Below are 20,075 nucleotides of genomic sequence, written 5' to 3'. Positions count from 1 at the left end.
TAATATGATATAGTCTAATCACACCTATCATGTTTACCTCCATATTTTCCCCCAGATGACCTACAACTTTAATTTTTAAAATTAATTAATTAATTTACTTTTAGTTTACAATATTCAGTTCCACAATCCCTTGAGTTTCCAATTTTCTCCACTTCCCCCTCCTTGCCCCCACCCCCCATGGCAGCATGCGATCAAATATAGGATCTACAAATACCTTCATATGAAACAATACTCAGGATGTAAAGAAGTATTATACCCAATGGAATAAACAATGGGAAAGAGGAAAGAAAACAAAACAAGTAAAAGAAAGCAAGCAAGTAATTTGCTTCAATCTGCAATCAGACTCTGTAGTTCTTTCTCTGGATGTTGATGTCTTTTTCCATCATGAGTCCTTTGGAGTTGTCTTATAACCTTATGTTGCTGAGTGGAGCCCAGTCTATTGAAGTTAGTTGTCACAAATACGTTCTGTCTGTAATTGTGTACAAATTTCTCCTGGTTCTGCTCTTCTCACTCAACATCAGTTTATATAAGTCTCTCCAGGTTATTATGAAGTCCATCTGCTCCCCATTCCTTATAGCACCATAGTATTCCATTACATTCATATACCACATCTTGTTCAGCCATTCCCCCATTGATGGGCATCCCTTTGATTTCCAATTCTTTGCCACCACAAAAGGGGCTACTACAAATATTTTTGCACATATGAGTTCTCTTCCCACTTCTGTGGTCTCTTTGGGATACAACCCTAGAAGAGGTATTGCTGGGTATGCATTTATTTACAGCCCTTTGGGCATAGCACAACTTTAATTTTTTAGAAAAAAAGTCTGCTATTTCTTGGTTCCTAGCCAGAGCACATCAATAAAGAATATTAATATCAGAAAGATAAGCCTTTAAAAGCATAGCGTCATTAAAAGCATTATTCGTTTTTCCTTCCTTTCTCCCTTCTTTCTTTCTTGCTAATGGCATAGTGTATAGAGTGCTGAGCCCGGAGACAGGAAGACCCGAGTTCAAATCTGGCCTCAGATGCAAGTTGTGCGACTTGGGCAAGTCACAAACAAACAAACAAAAAATCTTCTGCTTGCTTCAGTTTCCTCATCTGTAAAATGGGGATAATATTAGCTCCTATTTCTCAGGGTGGTTGTGAGGTCATGGATGAATCAAATAAGATAAAAAGGCATGGATGGACTATGGTCTGTATTCTTGGAAGAAATATCCATGAGATCACAGATTTATTCACATACTGGGACCCTCAGTCTCTACCAGTTTAAAATATTGGGATGTAATCATTTTATTGAGGCTTAGGGAATAATGAAATTAATCATGTCAATAACTTTCAATAGGCCTTCCTCATCATTGCTATAGATTTTTGTCCTGAAAAGCCCTTCCTGACTGTTCTCTTTAGGTACAGAAGATAAATCGGTTAGTATACAGAGCAGGGCAGGGAAGTAGTGTCCCTGAGACTTGAAAGTGCAGGCCCTGGTTTAGCATCTTACTTTCTGTATGACTTGAGGAAAGACACTTATCCATTCTGTGTCTAAGTTTCTTCATTTGTAAAATGAGATTATTGACTAGATGAACTCACTCCCTTCTAATTCTTTAGCCATAATTCTATGACTAATTCCTAACATTTAGAAATGTTTTGTAAACTTTCCTAAATGTTTGCTTTGTTTTGCAAAGTGTTTATATATACATATATGTGTGTGTATGTTTGTGTATATGTACATACACACATATATAAATCTCATTTAGTCTCACAAAAGCTCTGTGAGATAGGCGCTATTATCCCCATTTTATAGATAAGAAAACTGAGGCTGATAGAGATTAAATAACTGCCTAGGGTTCTGCAGCTAATGATTGTCCTGGCTCTGATCAGTGATCTCCTGTCTATAAAAGTTGGCTGGGCAAGATGGATGGATCGATAGTAGACATTTTCTCTGGCTGTCCCCTATACCTAGAATGCTGTCCCTCCTAATTTTTGCATCCTAGCTTTCCTGATTTCTTTCAAGTCACTGTTATAATCCCACCTTTTATAGGAAGCTTTTCCCCCTACCCCTTAATTATATCTCTTTCCCTCAGTTGATTATAACCAATATATTATGTATCTAGCTTATTTGTACATCGTGGTTCAGATGTGGTCTCCTACATTAAACAACATGCGTCTAGAGAGCAGAGGCTACCCCTAGCCCTTTTTTGTATTCCCAGTGCTTGCCACAAGATGCTTAAGACACATTTATTTCCTGATTGGGTTGGGGGGTATTTCAAATGCTTCCTGTTTGGTAGGGTGGTACTATCATCTTTTGGAAAGACCAATCCCATCTAGATTGGATTACTACTGCATTTTTTTATTATCTTTCTTTTGTGCAACCTACCTAGCATGAGAAAAAATGAGAGGAAGAACAAAGAGACACCATCAAAATTTATAAAAGCTACTAAAAATGCTTACAACTGATAAAGATAAAGGTTGTAGACTACCAACTATAGCCACTTTTATCTCACTAATAATAAAGGCATAGGAGATAACTGAAATCAACCGCTGATTCCCAAACTGAATTTCAGTCAAATTTAAACTTCCTCACCAAAGTTGTTGTTGTTTTTGCTTTTTAAAGGGGGGGAAGGTAGGGCAATTGGGGTTAAGTGACTTGCCCAAGGTTGCATGGCTAGTCTTGTGTTAAGTGTCTGAGGCTGAATTTAAACTCAGGTCCTCCTGACTCCAGGGCTGGTACTCTATTCACTGCACTACCTAGCCACCCCCACCAAAGATTTTTAAAATTCAATTGCTTAGAAATACTAAAACTAGCTTTGGTTACCGCACTTCACTACTATGTCTGATGCTGGCAAACCCCATTATAAAGTACTATGCCCCATTACAGGAGGCCATCTCTGTTGGGACTTGCGTGCCTATGTCTCACCAGGACACAGGGAGTCTTTATTCTAAGTAAGGCCAACCTTAGCCTTGGGCAAAGGAGGCAGAGTGACTTTATTGCTGAGATTAGAACCCTGGATAAAGAAGTACCTCTTTCCCCAAATACCTACCTTAAAATCGTTTGAGTAAAGAGTGTTAACAGATCCTGACAGAGATAACAGAGTTAACTTAGATTTATACAAAGGTGTAATGGATGTATATGACATCCACTTTTTTTTTTTTTGGTTGCTTTTTGGAGGGGGGAGGGCAAGGAAATTGGGGTTAAGTGACTTGCCCAAGGTCACACGGCTAGTAAGTGTTAAGTGTCTGAGGCTGGATTCAGACTCAGGTCCTCCTGACTCCAGGGCCGGTGCTCTATTCACTGCACCACCCAGCCGCCCTTAGACATTCATTTTTGAGGACAATGGGTAGAGGGAGAGACCAGGAAAGAAGTGAAGAGGGAAAAGAGGGTCAGGAGAAGAGTAGGAGGCACACCAGGTGTGTGAATTCTAGTTTTTCTATTAACCTCTCTTGGCCTCTGTTTCTTCCTCTGCAAAGTGGGGGCTTAGGATTGGATGGCTTTCAAGGACCCTTTCAGCTTTTCTCTTTTGTTTCTGGACAACACTGAAGACAGTTAAGAATTTTACTAAGTGTGACTGGTCCTCTGATTACAAGCGTTGCCCTCATCTCCTAACATTATTACAGGGCTCTATCATGGTAACAGATACAGAAATATCCATCAATAAGCAGCAAGGTAGGGCCTTGGACAAATCTCCTCAGCTCTCTGGTCCTGTTACTTGATTTATAAAATGAGAGTGGTTGGTTTTGACAAGCATTGAGAGTCAACTATACATCTCCCCCTCTAGGAGAACCCCTATGGGGTTGGGGCGTTTTTCTCTACTGACAGCTAGGTGGTGCAGTGGATAGAGTGTTGGACCTGGAGTCAGGAAGACATCTTCCTAAGTTCAAATCCACCCTCAGACACTTACTAGCCAGGTGACTGAGCAAATTGCTTAACTGTATATGCCTCGGTTTCCTCATCTGTAAAATGAGCTGGAAATGGCAAATCACTCCAGTACCTTTGTGAAGAAAACCCAAAATGGGGTCATGAAGTGTCAGATTTGACTGGAAAATGACTGGGAAAAAACAATAACATATCAGCTCAAGTCCTCATTATGCTGTGTTCTCCCTACTGTTGGCTGCTAGTGACCATGGTGCTCCATTTAACCAGTTAGCAACAATTAGCTTTTCCAAAAGGAAGTTTACTTCAAAGATATTTCTCCTCAACACCTTGTGGATGTACTTTCCCTTCTTGGTCTCTGGGAAGAGAGGGCTCAGACTTAAAACAGTTTCCACATAGCAACCAAGTTCGTATCCAAAGGGGTAGCACTGTTGGATGAGTCATTACTTCACCTTAAAGCTGGACTGAGTCTCGAAACCTTCACAACCTGACATGGATTAGACTCCTGGACTCCTAGACCTTGGGCGACTTGCTCTCCTGACCTTTCAAGACTCTACATCCCTTCACCTTAAATAAAAGAACCACTGAAACAAAGAACTGAAGCTTGTACTCATGAGGTTCACATGTTGCCCTCAGGGGAAAAGGACAATGCTCATAGCGTTGTCTCCTATCAGGTGCTATGAGCCAGGCAGAAGTCACAAGAAGATGAGACCAAACCAAGAGAACAGACTAGTGCCTTTTGAATGGACCCCCAATTCCAGCTCCATAGTTCGTAGTTGTTGTTCAGTCTTGTCTGACTCTTTGTAACCCCATTTGGGGTTTTCTTGGCAAAGACACTGGAGTGGTTGTAGTTTGCCATTTCTTTCTCCAGCTCATTTTCCATATAGGGAAACTGAGGCAAACAGGATTAAATGACTTGCCCAGGGTTACACAGATAGGAAGTGTCTGAGGCCAGTTTTAAACTCAGGAAGATGAGTCTTCCTGCAAGTCCAGCACTCTACCCACCTGCCAAGATAGTTAATATACTAGAACCAATAAACAATGTCTGCTCATGCTACAAATATCTCTAAGGCATTTTTTTTTTTTTACAGTCATCACTACTCTTCCAGAAGCAGGCTCCTCACTCAGCCTCTACAAGTTGGGAAAATCAATCTCTTGTACTGTACCTATGCTTATCAAGATTGATCTCCCATTTTGGACTAATTGATCTCTCCCTTCTTACCACTGCCTCTTGGAATTCCTAGTTCCCTTCAAGGTTTAGCTCAGTCCTATATGAAACATACTCTCTTTGAAATTGATGTTACATTTATTTTGTGTACAGTTTGTCTTTATTTATGCCTCTCCCTTCCACCAAGTCAAATGTGAGTTCCTTGTCAGAGGGACTACTTTGCTTTGTCTCTGTATCTCCAGCATCTGGCACCATACCTGACAAATAGTAGGTGCTTATAAATGCTTACTGAATTAAGAGGCGAGTTGGAGGGAATGTATGAAGGACTATCAGGGATAAGAAAATTATTCACTTAATTTCCTTGGCTGTTTTATTGATCACATTTATGATACCACTTTTACAGAATGGGGCTTGTGCCTCCCACCAAGAATAGTCACATTCTCTTTGTCTCTCTGTCTCTCTCTTTTTCTATCTCTCTCTCTCTCTCTGTCTGTGTCTCTCTTTGTCTCTCTGTCTGTCTCTTTTTCTATCTCTCTCTCTCTCTCTGTCTGTGTCTCTCTTTGTCTCTCTGTCTGTCTCTGTCTCTGTCTCTCTCCACACACATCAGATTTGGCTTCTGACTTCAACTTTCCCCTGTACCTCTTACAAGGAGTTAGGCCATGTGTCTACAGACCTTTCTTAAAAGGAAGATGACTCAATATACTCTTATGTATTTTTTACAGGGAGAGGGATAGCTTGAGGGTGGGGGCTTTTTATTTTCTAAAGTTGGCATTTTTCCTGTAGCACCATAGAGCTTTATTTAATGCCATGGTTTTCTTAAAGTAGCCCAAAGTTCAGCACTTCGGGGGAAACTATGAAGGAGTCAGAGGATCCATTTCAATCTGCCCCATTTATCCAAGCTTCTCCAAAAGCATAATATTGTATTACTACCAAATCACTCATATTTGGTGTGAACTTCATCTTCTACGATGCTGCTTCCCAATATCTCACACATACATAGGGCAGAAGCAGAGCGAGAATAAAATAGGAAGCAAACTGCATTCCTCTCTGTATGGAAGATTTCAGGGTTCCTGAATTCCACCGCTGCCGACCTCCCGCTGTGGATCTCATTGCTCCAGTGTAAGGTTGCACCGGGCAAACAGCGCTGTGCCACACCTGGCAGTCACTGCCTGTGGTTCAGAGCGGGCATTGGGAGCATTCACAACATCTATACCTTCTCACCGCCAAATCCGGCAGTGATCAGTAGCGTTACCAGACCAAGGTAGGGGAAAAAAGGGAAGGGTTTCTTGTCACGGGGGTCTCACCACTGCTCATATAGCTTTGTCTCAGGGGACTGGTGGCACTTGCTTGGTTTAATAACTCCACTAATACAATAACAAGGACAGATATTTCCACACACAAGAGTGTCTCAGGCTGTCTAAAACCCAAGATCGGGGAGTCGATCGCTGGGAGCTATTTTTCCCCCTCCTGTTTCTTGGCATTTGGCTTAAGAGCTAATTCTCCATTTGACTCTCTTAAAATGCTATCCCCTTGGTCGCTTCTCTTCCTCATTCCGTCCCTCTGAACACCTCTGTGGTGGGGGAAAGGGAGGAGGTGCCCCCGAACCCCAAGAGGGCCGCAACAAAAGTCGCCTCCAGCTTGCGTGTCGCGTGTCGCTCGTTTCCCACTACTGCTGCAGGGGATGGGGAGCCTCTAACTTTTTTGAGTACAGCTTCCATCTCTTACTAGTCAGCGGAGGGTCTTTTGGCACACTGGCTCAGGGTGGGTTGAGCGCTAGGAGATTTGAGAAACCTTGTCCCTTCTACTCTCAGCTCGGTTTCAGAAAGTGTAGCTTCCTGTGACCTGGGCGGCATTGAACAGCTTCTCCCCGAAGCCAGCTGCAAAAATAGAAAACGGAGGGGGAGGCAGGAAAAGGAAAAGAAGGGTGGAAAATCCATTTCCCCGCGCTTCTCCCGCGCGTGAGGCTCTCAGGAGGCTCCAGCAGCAGCTGCTTCGGCTGCGGTGATCTCCAGACAGCCGCTCTCCAAGAAGCTTCTGTTGGCGGTGGAAAGCGCCTTTGGAGAGAGCGGCGCGCAGCCGAGCGGAGTAAGGGGGTCCGGGGTCGGGGGGGAGGCGGCTGCTGAAGTCTGGCTCTGGTCCTGCCGGGCTCGGCCCGGCCCGGTCCGCACACGCCCTCTAGTGGGGCAGTCGCGGAGCCGGCGAGCCTGGGCGTGACGTGGGAGCTCTCTTTAGCCTGCCTGCCGGGGGCACCGCGAGTCAGTTTGGGGAGAAATAGGCAAGCGCGGACCGAGCTGATCCCTGGCAGGCAAGGGGCGCCGGCGCGCAGTGGGAGCTCGTCGCTGCCCAAGGAGCAGCAGCAGCAGCGGAGTGTGGGGGAGTGCTCGAAGAACCAAGTGCACGGCCACGGCCACGGCCACGGCCACGGCCGGCGCCTCTGCCACTGCCAGGATCCCGAGCGGAGGAACCAAGGGAAAGGCAGAAGTAGCGGTTGGAGCCAGCCGCAGGGAGGCTTTTGGCACCCCGAGTGCCTCCACCCAAGTGCCCCTGAAAGAAGAGCAAAGAAGCGATCTGGGGGGCTGGGGGCAGGGGGGGAGGTCTGAGGACCCTCTCTACCCCTTGCCCCGGGAGTCGCCGGAGCTCCTGACTTCTGCAACTGTTTGCACTTTTCTCTTTCCCTCCTTTCTCTCTCTCCTCTAAAACAAGCCACCCCCACGCCCCCGTTTCACGTCCTTCCCGTCTCTCCACGCACGGGGCAGCTTTTGGTGGGCCCAGCTCGGAGTCAACAAAATGGGGCGAGTTGGAACTTGGCTGGCGACTTTGGTTGGACTTTTGCTAACTGCTGGAGGGGAGACGTTCTCAGGTAAGAAGAGGTCTTGCTTTTTTTGCTGGGGTTTGGGTTTGTTGTTTTTTCCATGAGTCTCAGAGCTTAGGGACAGGAGGGAGGCCAAGTGAGTGTGAGTGCGTGTGAGTGTGAGTGTGTGTGTGTGTGTGTGTGCGTGTGGGGGGACATCCTTTGGGGAGCCTGCAGTTTCCGGGAGAGTGGGAGAATGGGGGAGTATGAGTGCTGAAGCCGGGGGAGGGAGAGAGCGAGCCGAAGCTCCGGGCACGATGCCTTTTCCGTTAGACGGGGCTGGGTTGTGCTTGTGGAGGAAGGGCAGGAGAGGAGGAGTGGGGGAGGCCGGGGACGGAGGAAACCAAGCAAACTTGAGAGAGCCTCCGGCCCCAGGCGAGCCTCCTCCCGGCAAGGGCTCCCTCTCCAGGAGCACCTTTCTCCTCCCCGCCTCTCTTCCTAAAGGCGCCGAGGTGGCACGCACAGGCACTAGCTCCGGAACAAAAACAACGGAAACTTTTTTTTAATAGAAAAGTTTGGTATCGCAAGGAGGAGGGCATGGGGGGTTAGGTTTGTGTGCGCTCCCCCTGCTCTCTGTGCACACTGTCTGGGGCAGGAGTCGCTCAGACTCACTGGGCTGGCGGCACGCTTTGCTCAGCTGGGATTTGGCAGCCAGCTGGCGGCTGCGGGGGGGGGGGTGGGGGTGGGGGTGGGGGGGAGCCCAGTCACTGCCTCCGCCCCTTCCCCGGGCCCCGAGCAGCATCCGACAAGACGGCTGCCGCGTGTCGGCCTGGGGAAAGGAAAACGGAAACTTCATCTTTGCTAGAGAGATGTGAAAATGTCCGGGAGCTTGTGAGGCGGGCAGACATCCACCTACCCTCTACCCCACTAGTGACCCCAGACTCAGCTTCAAGGACTGCTTCCACGTCTCACCATTCCCTTCTGCCCCATCTCCTAGTTAAATGATGTTTCAGTACCCCAGATGACAGCTGACCTGTGTCAGGGTATGGTGACCCTGATCCCCGAGAGGAGAAATTGTTTATGTTCCTCTTCAGCCTGGCGTGTGTAGGTGTATCACACACACACACACACACACACACACACACACACGAGCAGAATCCGGTCCTGCATTTATATATAGACCTAACCTCCAGAGATCATGCAGAAGCTCCTGGTCGAAGTATTTGGACTGACATGGTTTCAAATGTTATTTACTTAAATTCTACATTGATCTTATAAAGTGTCTCGAACTAAATCCAAGTAACAGACTGGCATTATGCCTCTTCTCCGTTTGCTCTCTCTCCTCCCCCATTAGAGAAATCCATGTCTGTGGCTTGGAACTGTTTCAGAATGTTTTTAAGTTGAATAGGCGGGAATGTGAACTACTTTTGTTTGTATTTTTATTTTTATGAAGGCAACTTCAGTCCTAAAAAGCACATTTTTAGCAATTGCAGACATCTGGGCTTCTTTGCATGGTTGATCTTTTGGAGACTACCAGTCAGGCTTTTGGTTTGCTGAGAATTGGTATCTAATGCCCTTTGCTGGTATGCAGTCAGTTCCCTTGACCATAGTTGGCAGGCAAGGAGAAGTTGTAGCCGAGTTCGAGGGAGTTTTGCTGATCTGCTCACAACAAAAACATCCCCCCAGCCTACTCAGCCTAAAAAGTCAAATGTCCTTTTTCTAAGCGTCTTTCCTTTAACATTCTGATAGCAGAATGATACACTGTCATGCTGTGGGGAGTTGATGCAGAGTTCTGGTCAGCATTCTTGATCATGAAGTTATCCAGTTAATGTATCATGAAAGTCACCAACTACGTTACTGTTAGAAGCTTAATTGTGTAAACTGCAGAGGGTTTTCCCCTTTGTTAAGACCCATAGTTTCCCACCTGTAATTTGTTTAAAGTTAAGCTACAGCAAATGTAAGCTGAGTTGATTTTAAAATTGGGTGCATGAAAGTAGTTGCTATTTATGTAACATCTAGATTTTTTTAAGTGGCTAGCGCTCTCAGTTTTCCTTCTTTGTCAGGTACCTCAAGTGAACACCTTAAACTGAAATAATCTCTGAATGACACCTTGTTTTTTTTTTTAATTAAGAATTTTTACCTTTGTATTTTCTTTTGGGACTTAGTAGCTATGCTTTATATTTATTGATGTATAATTTTGTTGTGAAAGCCAGAATTCTCCTTAAATATCATTTTGGAAGGAATGGGGAAATTAAAGTTGAGGTGGAACACAACTTGAGTATGTATATATGTATACCCATGTATTTTAAATGAAGATGGTGAGTTGGAGAAATTATTTCACTTATAGTGCTCTCCCATGATGTATTTAATTTTGACTGCTTTTAGCACTTTTGGTGGTAACATCCTTTGGATTTGTTCACTGGTGCACCATCTAGTGCTTTGGAGAAGTCATATATGTTCATAGGATCATAGATCTAAGCTACAATCAAGTTTAGAGGTCATCTGGTTCAACCCGGTCTTTCTACAAAGGAGGAAATTGAGTCTTTTAGTGATGTGCCAAAAGTCACACATGACACACACACTGACGCAGAATTCAAACCCAGATCCTCTGACTCTAAAACCAGCTCTTTTCCCAGTTTGCTATGTTTTGGGGAAAATCAGTGAATGTGACGACCATCTTGAAATCCTGACAGATCAAATTTTATTTCAAAATTTTGCCTAAAATACTATAGCTCTCTGCTTTCTGCCATACACGGATATGGATTGTTTTAGTAGTTATGTAAACTCCTTGAGGGCAGGAACTGTATTTTACATTTCTTTGCATGTTCTTCAGCACTAGCTACATAGTGTGCTGCATATGGACAATACATATGTACACATGTATAGACTCTAGAGGAGTCTTGCATGTGTACAATAAATATTTGCAGACCACAAATAACCTTCAAATGCAATAAAAGTTATCCAGATTTTCATAACTTGTAGAAATCAGGTCATATTTGATATACTTAATAATATATGGCATTACTTTATCATGTAAACAAGGTTTTGGAAATCTGCCATTATATGGACCTACTATTTCAGAATGGGAATTTTTTTTGTTAAGCTCCCATAAGGTCATCTGAAATATTCTGGGTATTGGTCCAGAAATGATGAAGCTGATATTTTAGATTACTTCCTGAGGTCATCTCTCAAATGATAGAAGAATAGATTGTTTCACAATGATGTGCTAAAACATGCCAGAAATATATTTTAAAATAATTAGAATTTTGGTCTATTAAGATGCTGCCTCATGTAAATATTTACTTTTAGAAGCCTTTTCATTGTGTCCTACTAAGGACCACAAAATGACTGTGGTTCCTGTTCCGTCTCCTAAGCTTTTCCTGATCTTTAAAAACAGATTCCTGAAAGTGAACACAGCCAAGGAGTAAGGAGTGAATAGAAATTCTTCTGCTTTTATGTGAAATTCTGTTTTTCAGATTGAAAAACCAAACAGTTGTCAACACATTTCTCTTTGACCCAATGCTTTTTTTCAAAGTTAGAGGTGTGGTCTATTCTGGACATCTATTGTTAGATCTATTAGATAACAAGACTGATTTGTTGAACTTTGTCAAGAAAGAGAGGCAAATCATTGCTTTAGCAATAGTATTGTGGGAATATCTGTACATTCTATAACATTGAAGAGTTCTAGGAAAAAAAAACTTTCTAGTGAAAATACCCCCTTTTTAGTTACACAAAGTTATTTGGCAATTTAAAGTATTTCCTTTTTTATTTTGTATTATTAGTAGGTAGTTGAAATCATGTAACTTACTGTTTTTTTTTCCTATTGTGTTTTGGTGTAGCAATTTTGAAATAGTGAACATAAAAATAATATTCTAGGAAACAAGTATAACATTTTTCATAACATAAAGTATAAAAGCAATATTTGTTGATCATCACAAGTTGGTCTGTTTTCTGGAAAAATAAGAGTTTTAGCCTAATGTATTTAGGAAGTATTTTGCAATTTCCTAGAAAAAAATACAAACTATCTAAAAAAGATGTATAGATATATAACATAATAATCCTAAGCAATGATTCTGTTTGACATGTATTGTGTCAAAATCATCTAAGTTCTGTATATTAAACAATAATATTTTTGTTTAGAGTTTGACCTAAACCGAGTTTCTTAATTTCTGTGGGCCTTAACTGCAGAATGAAGGTTTTGAACTACATGACCTTTTAGATCTTTTCTAACTCTAGAGAGAAAATTATGATAAACTATAGGAAAGGAGATAATGTGGGAATGTCAGTGATGGTGGCAGGGAAATGCATTATGAATTATTATTGATAATAACAAAAGATCCCATGTGCTTGTAATTGACAGATTCTTCATTCCTGACCTCCTGGTAGCGTTAGGTTAAGCAAATCTGAAGAATTAGGAAAATGAGTTTTGGACAGATGAAGTGACTTCCCATGGTCATAGAACTAGTAAGTTGTCCTTAGAACCAGGACCTCAGACTCCCCAAATGACCTTTCCACTAGATGACATTGCTGTTTCCATTTTATTGTTTGTTTCACTTCTACACAAAGTTATTTTAATTTAGACACTGAGATATAAATTATGTGGAGAGAGAAAATTTTAAGTTTAGGGGCTAAATATTTTAAGCAATAAATGGAAATGTGGCTAGTTAGTCTTATAACATAGTCAGTGGTACAAATAATGTGCTGAAGCTTTAAATTTATTTCTAGGCATTATATGATTTAGAGTTGGAGGGGATTGGAAAGTTACCGAGTCTAAATCTCCTCATTTTGCAGATAGGCCCAGAGAGGTTAAAGCACTCACAAGCCTCATTTTGGTAGTAAAAGCCAATATTTGAATCCAGATCCTCCGACTCCAAATCCCACACACCACAACTAGCTTTAGAAAAGGACTTCCTTTAAAGCCTTCCTTAGGATTTCAACACAAGCTAAAGCCTAGTGAGAAATTGTTAGCCCTTTCCAAAGCTGTCAGTGATTTCAAATTTCAGAAACAGAAAAAAGCATGGAAAGCATCCCATAAGAAAGCACACCCTTTTTCACTTAAATTCTTGTATTGCACAGATTTTCAGCCAAGTCATCAGAAAACCTGAGTAGAAGAACAGTGAAAAGCAAGTGGGGATTGGTGTTAGGGTGTGGAAAAGGAAACTTTTAGTCATTAGAGCCGAGGCTCCGTCTGTGCATGCCACAGCTAAGGCTAAGGCATCATTAAGGGATAGAACAAAAAAAGGAATAATAGATGGATAGAAAATGGTAGAGGAGTGATTAAAAAAAACAAACAAACCACCAACCAATATATGTAGTAGAAGTGGTAGGAAATAGCATTTTATAAATGTCTCCTTTGGTTCTCACAGCAATCCTGGGAGGTAGGTGGGGTAAACAGTATAATCCCTTTTCACAAGGGGGGAAGGTAATACTCTAGTTGGGAATTTGCTCAGAATTATGGTAACTCTTCTAGGAAAGCAGAGTTTGATTCTCCTGTGGTCAATTAGTGAAATCAATTACCTTCTAGGCCTACCTAATATTTAGTTCATCTTGTATCTTTCCACTTTTAGTAGATGCTCAAGAAGTTAGTCAGTAAATAATCTCTTATTAAGTGTCTATTTTGTGCCACAAAACTGTGTTAAGTACTGGAAGTTTGTGGATGAGATGAATAGTGGTCTGAGTCAAACAGGATTTAGTTCCAAAACCTATGTCATCATTGTTGTTGTTCAGTCATTTTCAGTTTTCTTGGCAAAGATACTGGAGTGGTTTGCCATTTCCTTCTCCAACTCATTTTCCAGATGAGTAAACTGAGGCAAACAAGGCTAAGTGACTTTCCCAGGGTCACACTGCTAGTAAGTGTCTAAGTCTTGATTTGAGCTCCAGAAGATGAGTCTTCCTAGCACTTTATCCTCTGTACCATCTAGCTGTCCCTATCACAGTGTTTCTCTGTTAAAGAAATAGCTTCAGATGAAGTAATGATTGAATTTATCCATTCATCTCTTAGCTCTTGAGCTAAAACCACTTATAACAGTAGTGACAATACTGTGGCGATGCTCTGTGAATGTTGATTTGCTTGATACTTTGCTGAGTCATCCGTTGTGACAGAATGTCTAATAATAACCCTATCTGGAGAAGATACTAGATTATTACAGACTTTAGTCAGTACTTAAGCTGAGAAGGAAATAATTTTCTATCCTGTTATCAATATCTGCTAATAAAATTTCAGCCATAACAGTGATGGTAATAATTGTACATTGTGACCAGGGTGATGAATATTTAGTGTAGCATGAATACTTGTTGATACACCCTAGTAAGCTTATGATAAATAATGCCTTTCAAAAAAGTCAGAATGTCCTTAAAAGTGTGTGTATTACTAATTTTTAGAAGCTTCCAAATTAGGGATCTTTTTTAGTAGAGAAATGAAAAATTATGAAAGACAGATGGGATCTTATATTTAGAATTTGTATTGTAGAACTATGGATTTGAGTTATTTATATTTTGCAATTAGCTTCTATTTTCATTGTTATTTTTATTTCTATTTTATTTATAATGATAACATATAAAGTAGTTTAGGACTGTTTTTCTTTTTTCCTATAGTTGATCAGACTGCCTTTTCCCTAACTTTTAATTAAATGGAAGTGAGTATGCTTTCACTGAACAGATTCTTGAAAAGTTTAATTCCTAATTATTATTATTTAGACTTGCTTTCCTTCAAACATAACCAGCAGTTGAATTCGTATTCTCCTGCTGTGATCTGTTGCTGATCACTAGGTGTAGCTGCATCTCCAAATCCACTGCTCTGAGCCAAGAAACACACAGTATTATATGCATATGGAGCTTACTGGGCTAGGTTCACTTGCAGTCCAAGGAATGTAAAGTATTTAGCATTTTCTTAACCATATAATATCTTGATGGGCTTACCTGAGTTTCTTTGAGGGCGTATAAATGTTAACTCTTTATTGTCCAGTAATAGTGTTTTTTTTTTTTTCCTGGAACAGATTGTGGTGAAGTTCAGATTTGGCCTAATGACAACTTTAGAACAGAGCATTAGAGTGTCTGTGGTAATGGACTACTAGAAATTTTTTTTTTGACATTTGATATGTTGCTGCTGGTTTATATATAGCAGTTGTAAGTAGGAGGGGTAATACAGGTTTGCCAACTAAATGAGGTTACACGTTAACCTCATTGGTCGGGTCTGTCGTGTGCCTGAACAAGATTCAAGTAATGCCTGGCTATTTTAAAACACATTCGTTTTACTTGGATTCATTGAAATTTAGACTCATTTGATCATTATTTAAGGTCTACACTATGTTGAACACTCTGTGTGTGTGTGTGTGTGTGTGTGTGTTGGGGGTAGTGAACAGTTATGAATAAGACATAATTGTTATTGTTTGGTCGTTTCACTTGTGTCTGATTCTTTGTGGCCTCATTTGTGGTTGGCAGATACTGGAGTCGTTTGCTATTTTCTTCTCCAGCTCATTTTCCAGATGAGGAGACTGAGGCAAAGGCTGAAGTGACTTATCCAGGATCACACAACTAGTAAGAGTCTGAGGTCAGAGGTCAGATTTTTAACTTAGAGAGATGAGTCTTCCTGACTACAGGCTCTTGCACTCCATCTACTACACCCCCTCACTTCCCCATTGACACTCCAGTAGGGGAGATTAGAGCAGTATATGCTTCCATACTTAGATGCTTCTGTGATCTCACAAAGGTGAACCCTGTAGCAGTGAAAATCATAATCTTTCTCAGCTTTTTTGTAGTCTGATGCTCCTGACCATTTCCTCCCATAAGTCCCCATCAATGTGTTTAGAACATTCCAGTTCAAGTAAAGGCATTTAATGATATAACATATATATATATATATGTATATATATATACATAAGAATAGAACATTTTTTTCTAACTTGAGCCCACTCATAACAAATACAGAGGCTTTCAGTGGGAAATGATCAATCAAAACATTTATTAATTGTCTGCTATATGCTATGCTATGTGCTGGTGATAAGGTGACTAGACATGAAACAGTTCCTGTTTCCAAAGAGCTAACATTCAGTTGGAAGAACAGTATGTACAATAAGTATCAAATATGTGTACACACACACGTATATACATATTCACATGCAGGGTAAAATGTTTTGGGATGAAAGAGGGCACTAGCATCTGGGGGATCAGGAAAGATTAAGATTTTGGATAGAAAGTTTCAGTTGAATAGGATTTTGAAAGTAATGATGGTAGAAGAGATGGAAAGGGACATAGGACTGAATTCCACAGTGGATTACAGTTAGTGCAGAAGTGTAATGGGTCAGAGATGCAGTGTTATGTATGAGGTTCATCAAGGAGGCTGGTCTGGTCAGACTGGGAAGAGGAGTAAAGGTAAGAGGGGACACACACGGGAGTTAGACATGGGAATAAGTGTTTGGTAAATATATGTGGCCGGGATACCCTCATAAAGGGCCATGTCTATACCTGGGGGGACGTATGACCAGGGCACAGAGAGGGGTGATCCAGAGCTACCATTGTCTTCTAGTGAAATTATTGTACTACTCTTTTCTGGGTCTGCTCTGTGCAGACAGAATAGATGCATCATATCCTTGATCCAGCTGGTCTTCTATCTTCAATGGCCCCTAATACCCTGCCCGACAATCACAAGACAATCTGGTTAGTAAGCCTCCCCCCTGGAGGAGAAGGCTACAGCTTTACCCATCAGGTCCTTCTTTCCCCTCCACTTGTGTGGTTGAATAAGTTTCTCCTAGGCATGAAGAGCTATGGCTCTCTTGAGCTAACTGTTTCAGCTCTTGGCTATGAAACCATCAGCCACCGACTGTGTAATTCCCCTCTTCTTGCAGTCTCCTCACAATGGTAAAGGAAGATCAGGCTAAGATTGATCACTTTTGCTCTTTGAAGCTCTATCTTCTGACTCAATACAACTCATATGACTTATGGTCAAAACCCCATTTTACTTCTTAGTTCTAACTGTGCCCACAGTGACTGGGGCAAATGTTCCCAGGGCTCTACTTCCAGTGGAAATTGGACCAATCGAAACTGTAATGAAAGTTGCTGCATCCACTTTCCCTTGTCATGTTCCCCTTCCTTATGCAAATCAGAAGGTCTGGTGACTTTTGCCTTCCTTCCTAAAGCAGCTAGTAACAGTCTGACCTGGCTCTGGTTTTTCCATATGTATTTATATTAAAATCAGTCAATATTCCTTGACATATAAACCAATAAATCGACAATCATTAATTAAACACTTTATGTCTAGTACTATGCTAAACATGCTTGTAAACACAAAGCATGAAAAACAATCTCTGTTCTCAAGGAATTTTCATTCTGGCAAAGATAATTTGGTTTGACCGTCTCAATGATATCATGTAAAGTGGCATGTAACAGGGAGACATAGACTAGCTAGAGATGGCAGGGGTGTGCTGGCAAATATTTAAGAGGAGACTCTTGATTTTAAAAATGTATGCATAACACAGTCTTGATTTAATATGCATTATTAACATTTTCTCAATCACTTTCTTAGGACTAGAAAATCAACAGAACAATAAGCCAAATTCTAACTTGTAGTGTTTGCTTAGGTTTGAAGTGTAAATGCTCGTGCAGAAAATTTAACACTTAGCTTCTTGAGCCGGTTGGAACTGGCCCCAGGACACCCCAGGATGTGTATCATAGTCATAGAGGGAGTTCAGCAAAGAGGCCAGTGGGAGAGGGATTGTGTAGACAGGTGAAATTTCCCAGATGCCCAGGTTAACGGGAGAGTGTACTTGGATTGTGTCAAGTGCCTCCAGAATGAGGTCCATAATAATTTGAAAAATATGCACATTAAGTAGTAATAATAATAATAAATAATTAATATTGTAATAATTAAGTATAATATAAGGCAGAATGTGAAAGTGCAAAAAGATGTTACAGATAAACTAAGAGAATTCAAAGGATGGATAACTGCTTTGGGCGTTAGGTAAGGCTTTATGGAAAAAGCCTTGAAAAATGAATAAGATTAGGGCAACCATATAAAGGTAGCATGAACAAGGGTATAATGAGAGCAAAACACAGGACATGTTTGGACAATGGGAAGAACTGTATTTTGATTATTACATGATACGCTTGAAGAGCAATAATTAGAGATCAGACTGGAAAGGTAAGTGTGGGCTAGATTGTAAGGTGGAGGGCCTTGAATGCCAGATTAAGGACTTTGGACATAATTCCATAGACTGTGGAAGACTGGCTCTGGAAGAGAGAGTGAGGCTGACAACTTTGTGCAACTCTGCTCATTTAAATCCACTTCATGTGGGAGTCAAGACATCACTCCATGATGTCATTGGTCCTCTTCAGAAATGAAGGATGAAAAACAATAGGCTGTGAAAAATAGAATCATAGAGTGCTGAGGAAACTGAGGTCCAGAGAGGTGAAGTTATTTGTCTAAATCTAGCATCCTTTCTATAGGGAAATTGCTGAAGATTTCTGAACAAGAGAATGCCATGAGAGCTGTGTTTTAGGATGAGCACAGTGTCTGATACGCTTGATAATTGGCACTTAGTAAATGTTTGCTATTTGATTACCATCCTATGTGGGAGGAAGCAGATATGAGAGGCATGCACACTGGTTAGGAGAGCATTGCAATAGCTTAGTTGTTTATTATCAGGGCTTGAACTAGGGTGAGGGTAGTGGAAGAGAGTAAAAAATGGACATAATTTTGAGAATAGATGCAAGGGGCAAGGAACAGAAGAATTAACACTGAGGGTTTGAGCCTGGATGACAGGGTGAATGTCAGTACTATAAAATGGAAATAAAGGAGTCAGAAGGAGGAATAGGTTTTGGGGTAAAGGTGTTTGATTTGGAGTATGTTGATTTTGAGGCATCGGTGAGACACCCAGGTGAAGATGTAATAGACCACTGACAGCTGCCCTCTGGAGTAGGAGTGCAGCTATCCCTTCCACTTTGTGGGGGTTAGGGGCATGGCACTCCTGTGATCTGGAAAATTTGTGTAAAAATTTTTGACCCTCCCTTCATACCAGAGAAAGAGGCTGAATTTTTTTTTCTTTTTCTTTTATGGTGTATTTACAATACCCTATTGTAAAATCTGGGTTAAGTATTTGGTCATAAGTCATGTTATGTAATAATATACATATATTTTATGTATTTCTGAGTTTCTAAAGTTTTTCTGGGTCCTCTGCTGGCCTTCACATGTTGTCTGTGGCTTCCACAAAACTCCCCCCAAATTCCAAAAAAATATTTTCTTATGCTGACCCAAGATATATGAAAACCAAGGTGGGGGAAATCATGATGTGGAAGGGATGACGGGTAGTATGTTAGCATTCTTTAAGGGTATGCTTGTGCCAGTAAAAGGAACTTTATAGCCCCAAGGGCACCTCTAGGCAGTTCTGCCTTCTTGGGGGTGCCTGCAGAGTGTAGAACTGGTTCCTGCTGGCTTCTGGTGAGAAAATCTAATTCTTTATTATTCTGCAGTACAAGAGTATGGATTTGAGTAGTTTGAGAATGAGAAAAAGAGGAGTGAATGCAATGGATAGATACTCTTGGGGTCTGAGGAGGTCCCAAGTTTCTCCATCCTCTTATGAATGTTGGATTTTCCTGAAAGGTTTGGGTCTCCCTGGTGGGGTGTCTGTCTGAGTTTGCTGTAGAAAAGAACACACTGGTTATGTCTGTCCACACCTGCCAGAGTGGTTGGCACAAGGATGCAGGGCACCAGTATTTACCATGGAGAGTTCACGGTTGGCCTAAGCAAGACTGGGTGCCCTTCCCACCCATAATTCTTTGTGAGCACATCCTTTAGCCATGCTAGAACAGAAGATACAGACAAGTAAATATGCAGCCCTGAACGTTGGAAGAGGTAAATTTGGGGTTTATTAGGATAAGGGCACATGAATAGATGAAGTGGTGGAAATAGATAGATTCAATAAGGGTTAGAGTGGGGAATCGGAACACAAGGAAGGCTGAGGACAGGAACCTTGGGGAAAAGCAGCATGTAGAGGGTGATGAAGGAATAAGAACGACTGGAGAAAATGGTGGAGGGGAGGAGACTGCTTTAGGAGGGAAGTAATGGTGATCAGCAGTGTCAGAAGCGAAGAGAAGTCAAAGAGGCTAAGAACTCAGAAGAAGCAAGTGAATTTGTTGTTTGTCCTTGGTGACTTTGAAGTAAACAATAGAGTGGTGGTGGTAAATTGGGAAGTGGAGGTGGTGAGTGTAAGCCACTGTTTTGAGGGGTATGGCTATATATAGGTAGGGGAGGAGAGACAGA

The 20,075-nt window shown here is 41.6% G+C and overlaps 1 protein-coding gene across 1 annotated transcript in view; it reads left to right on the top strand.

Annotated features, from left to right (window-relative positions):
* Positions 1 to 7,160: 7,160 nt before the first annotated feature.
* Positions 7,161 to 20,075, top strand: part of PTPRM (protein tyrosine phosphatase receptor type M) — a 1,041,338-nt gene continuing 1,028,423 nt past the window's right edge. The window contains exon 1 of the mRNA XM_069099664.1: positions 7,161 to 7,891. Coding sequence (XP_068955765.1) covers positions 7,819 to 7,891 — 73 coding nt within the window. The 5' untranslated portion in view covers positions 7,161 to 7,818. The remainder of the gene's footprint in view (positions 7,892 to 20,075) is intronic.

The sequence above is a fragment of the Petaurus breviceps genome, unplaced genomic scaffold, assembly GCF_028583685.1.
Source record: "Petaurus breviceps papuanus isolate PSGF00001 unplaced genomic scaffold, PetGlider_PUasm1.0 38, whole genome shotgun sequence".
Taxonomy (NCBI): Eukaryota; Metazoa; Chordata; class Mammalia; order Diprotodontia; family Petauridae; genus Petaurus; species Petaurus breviceps.
Note: the sequence above shows the minus strand (reverse complement) of the source record. Positions and strands in the feature narration are given on the sequence as shown.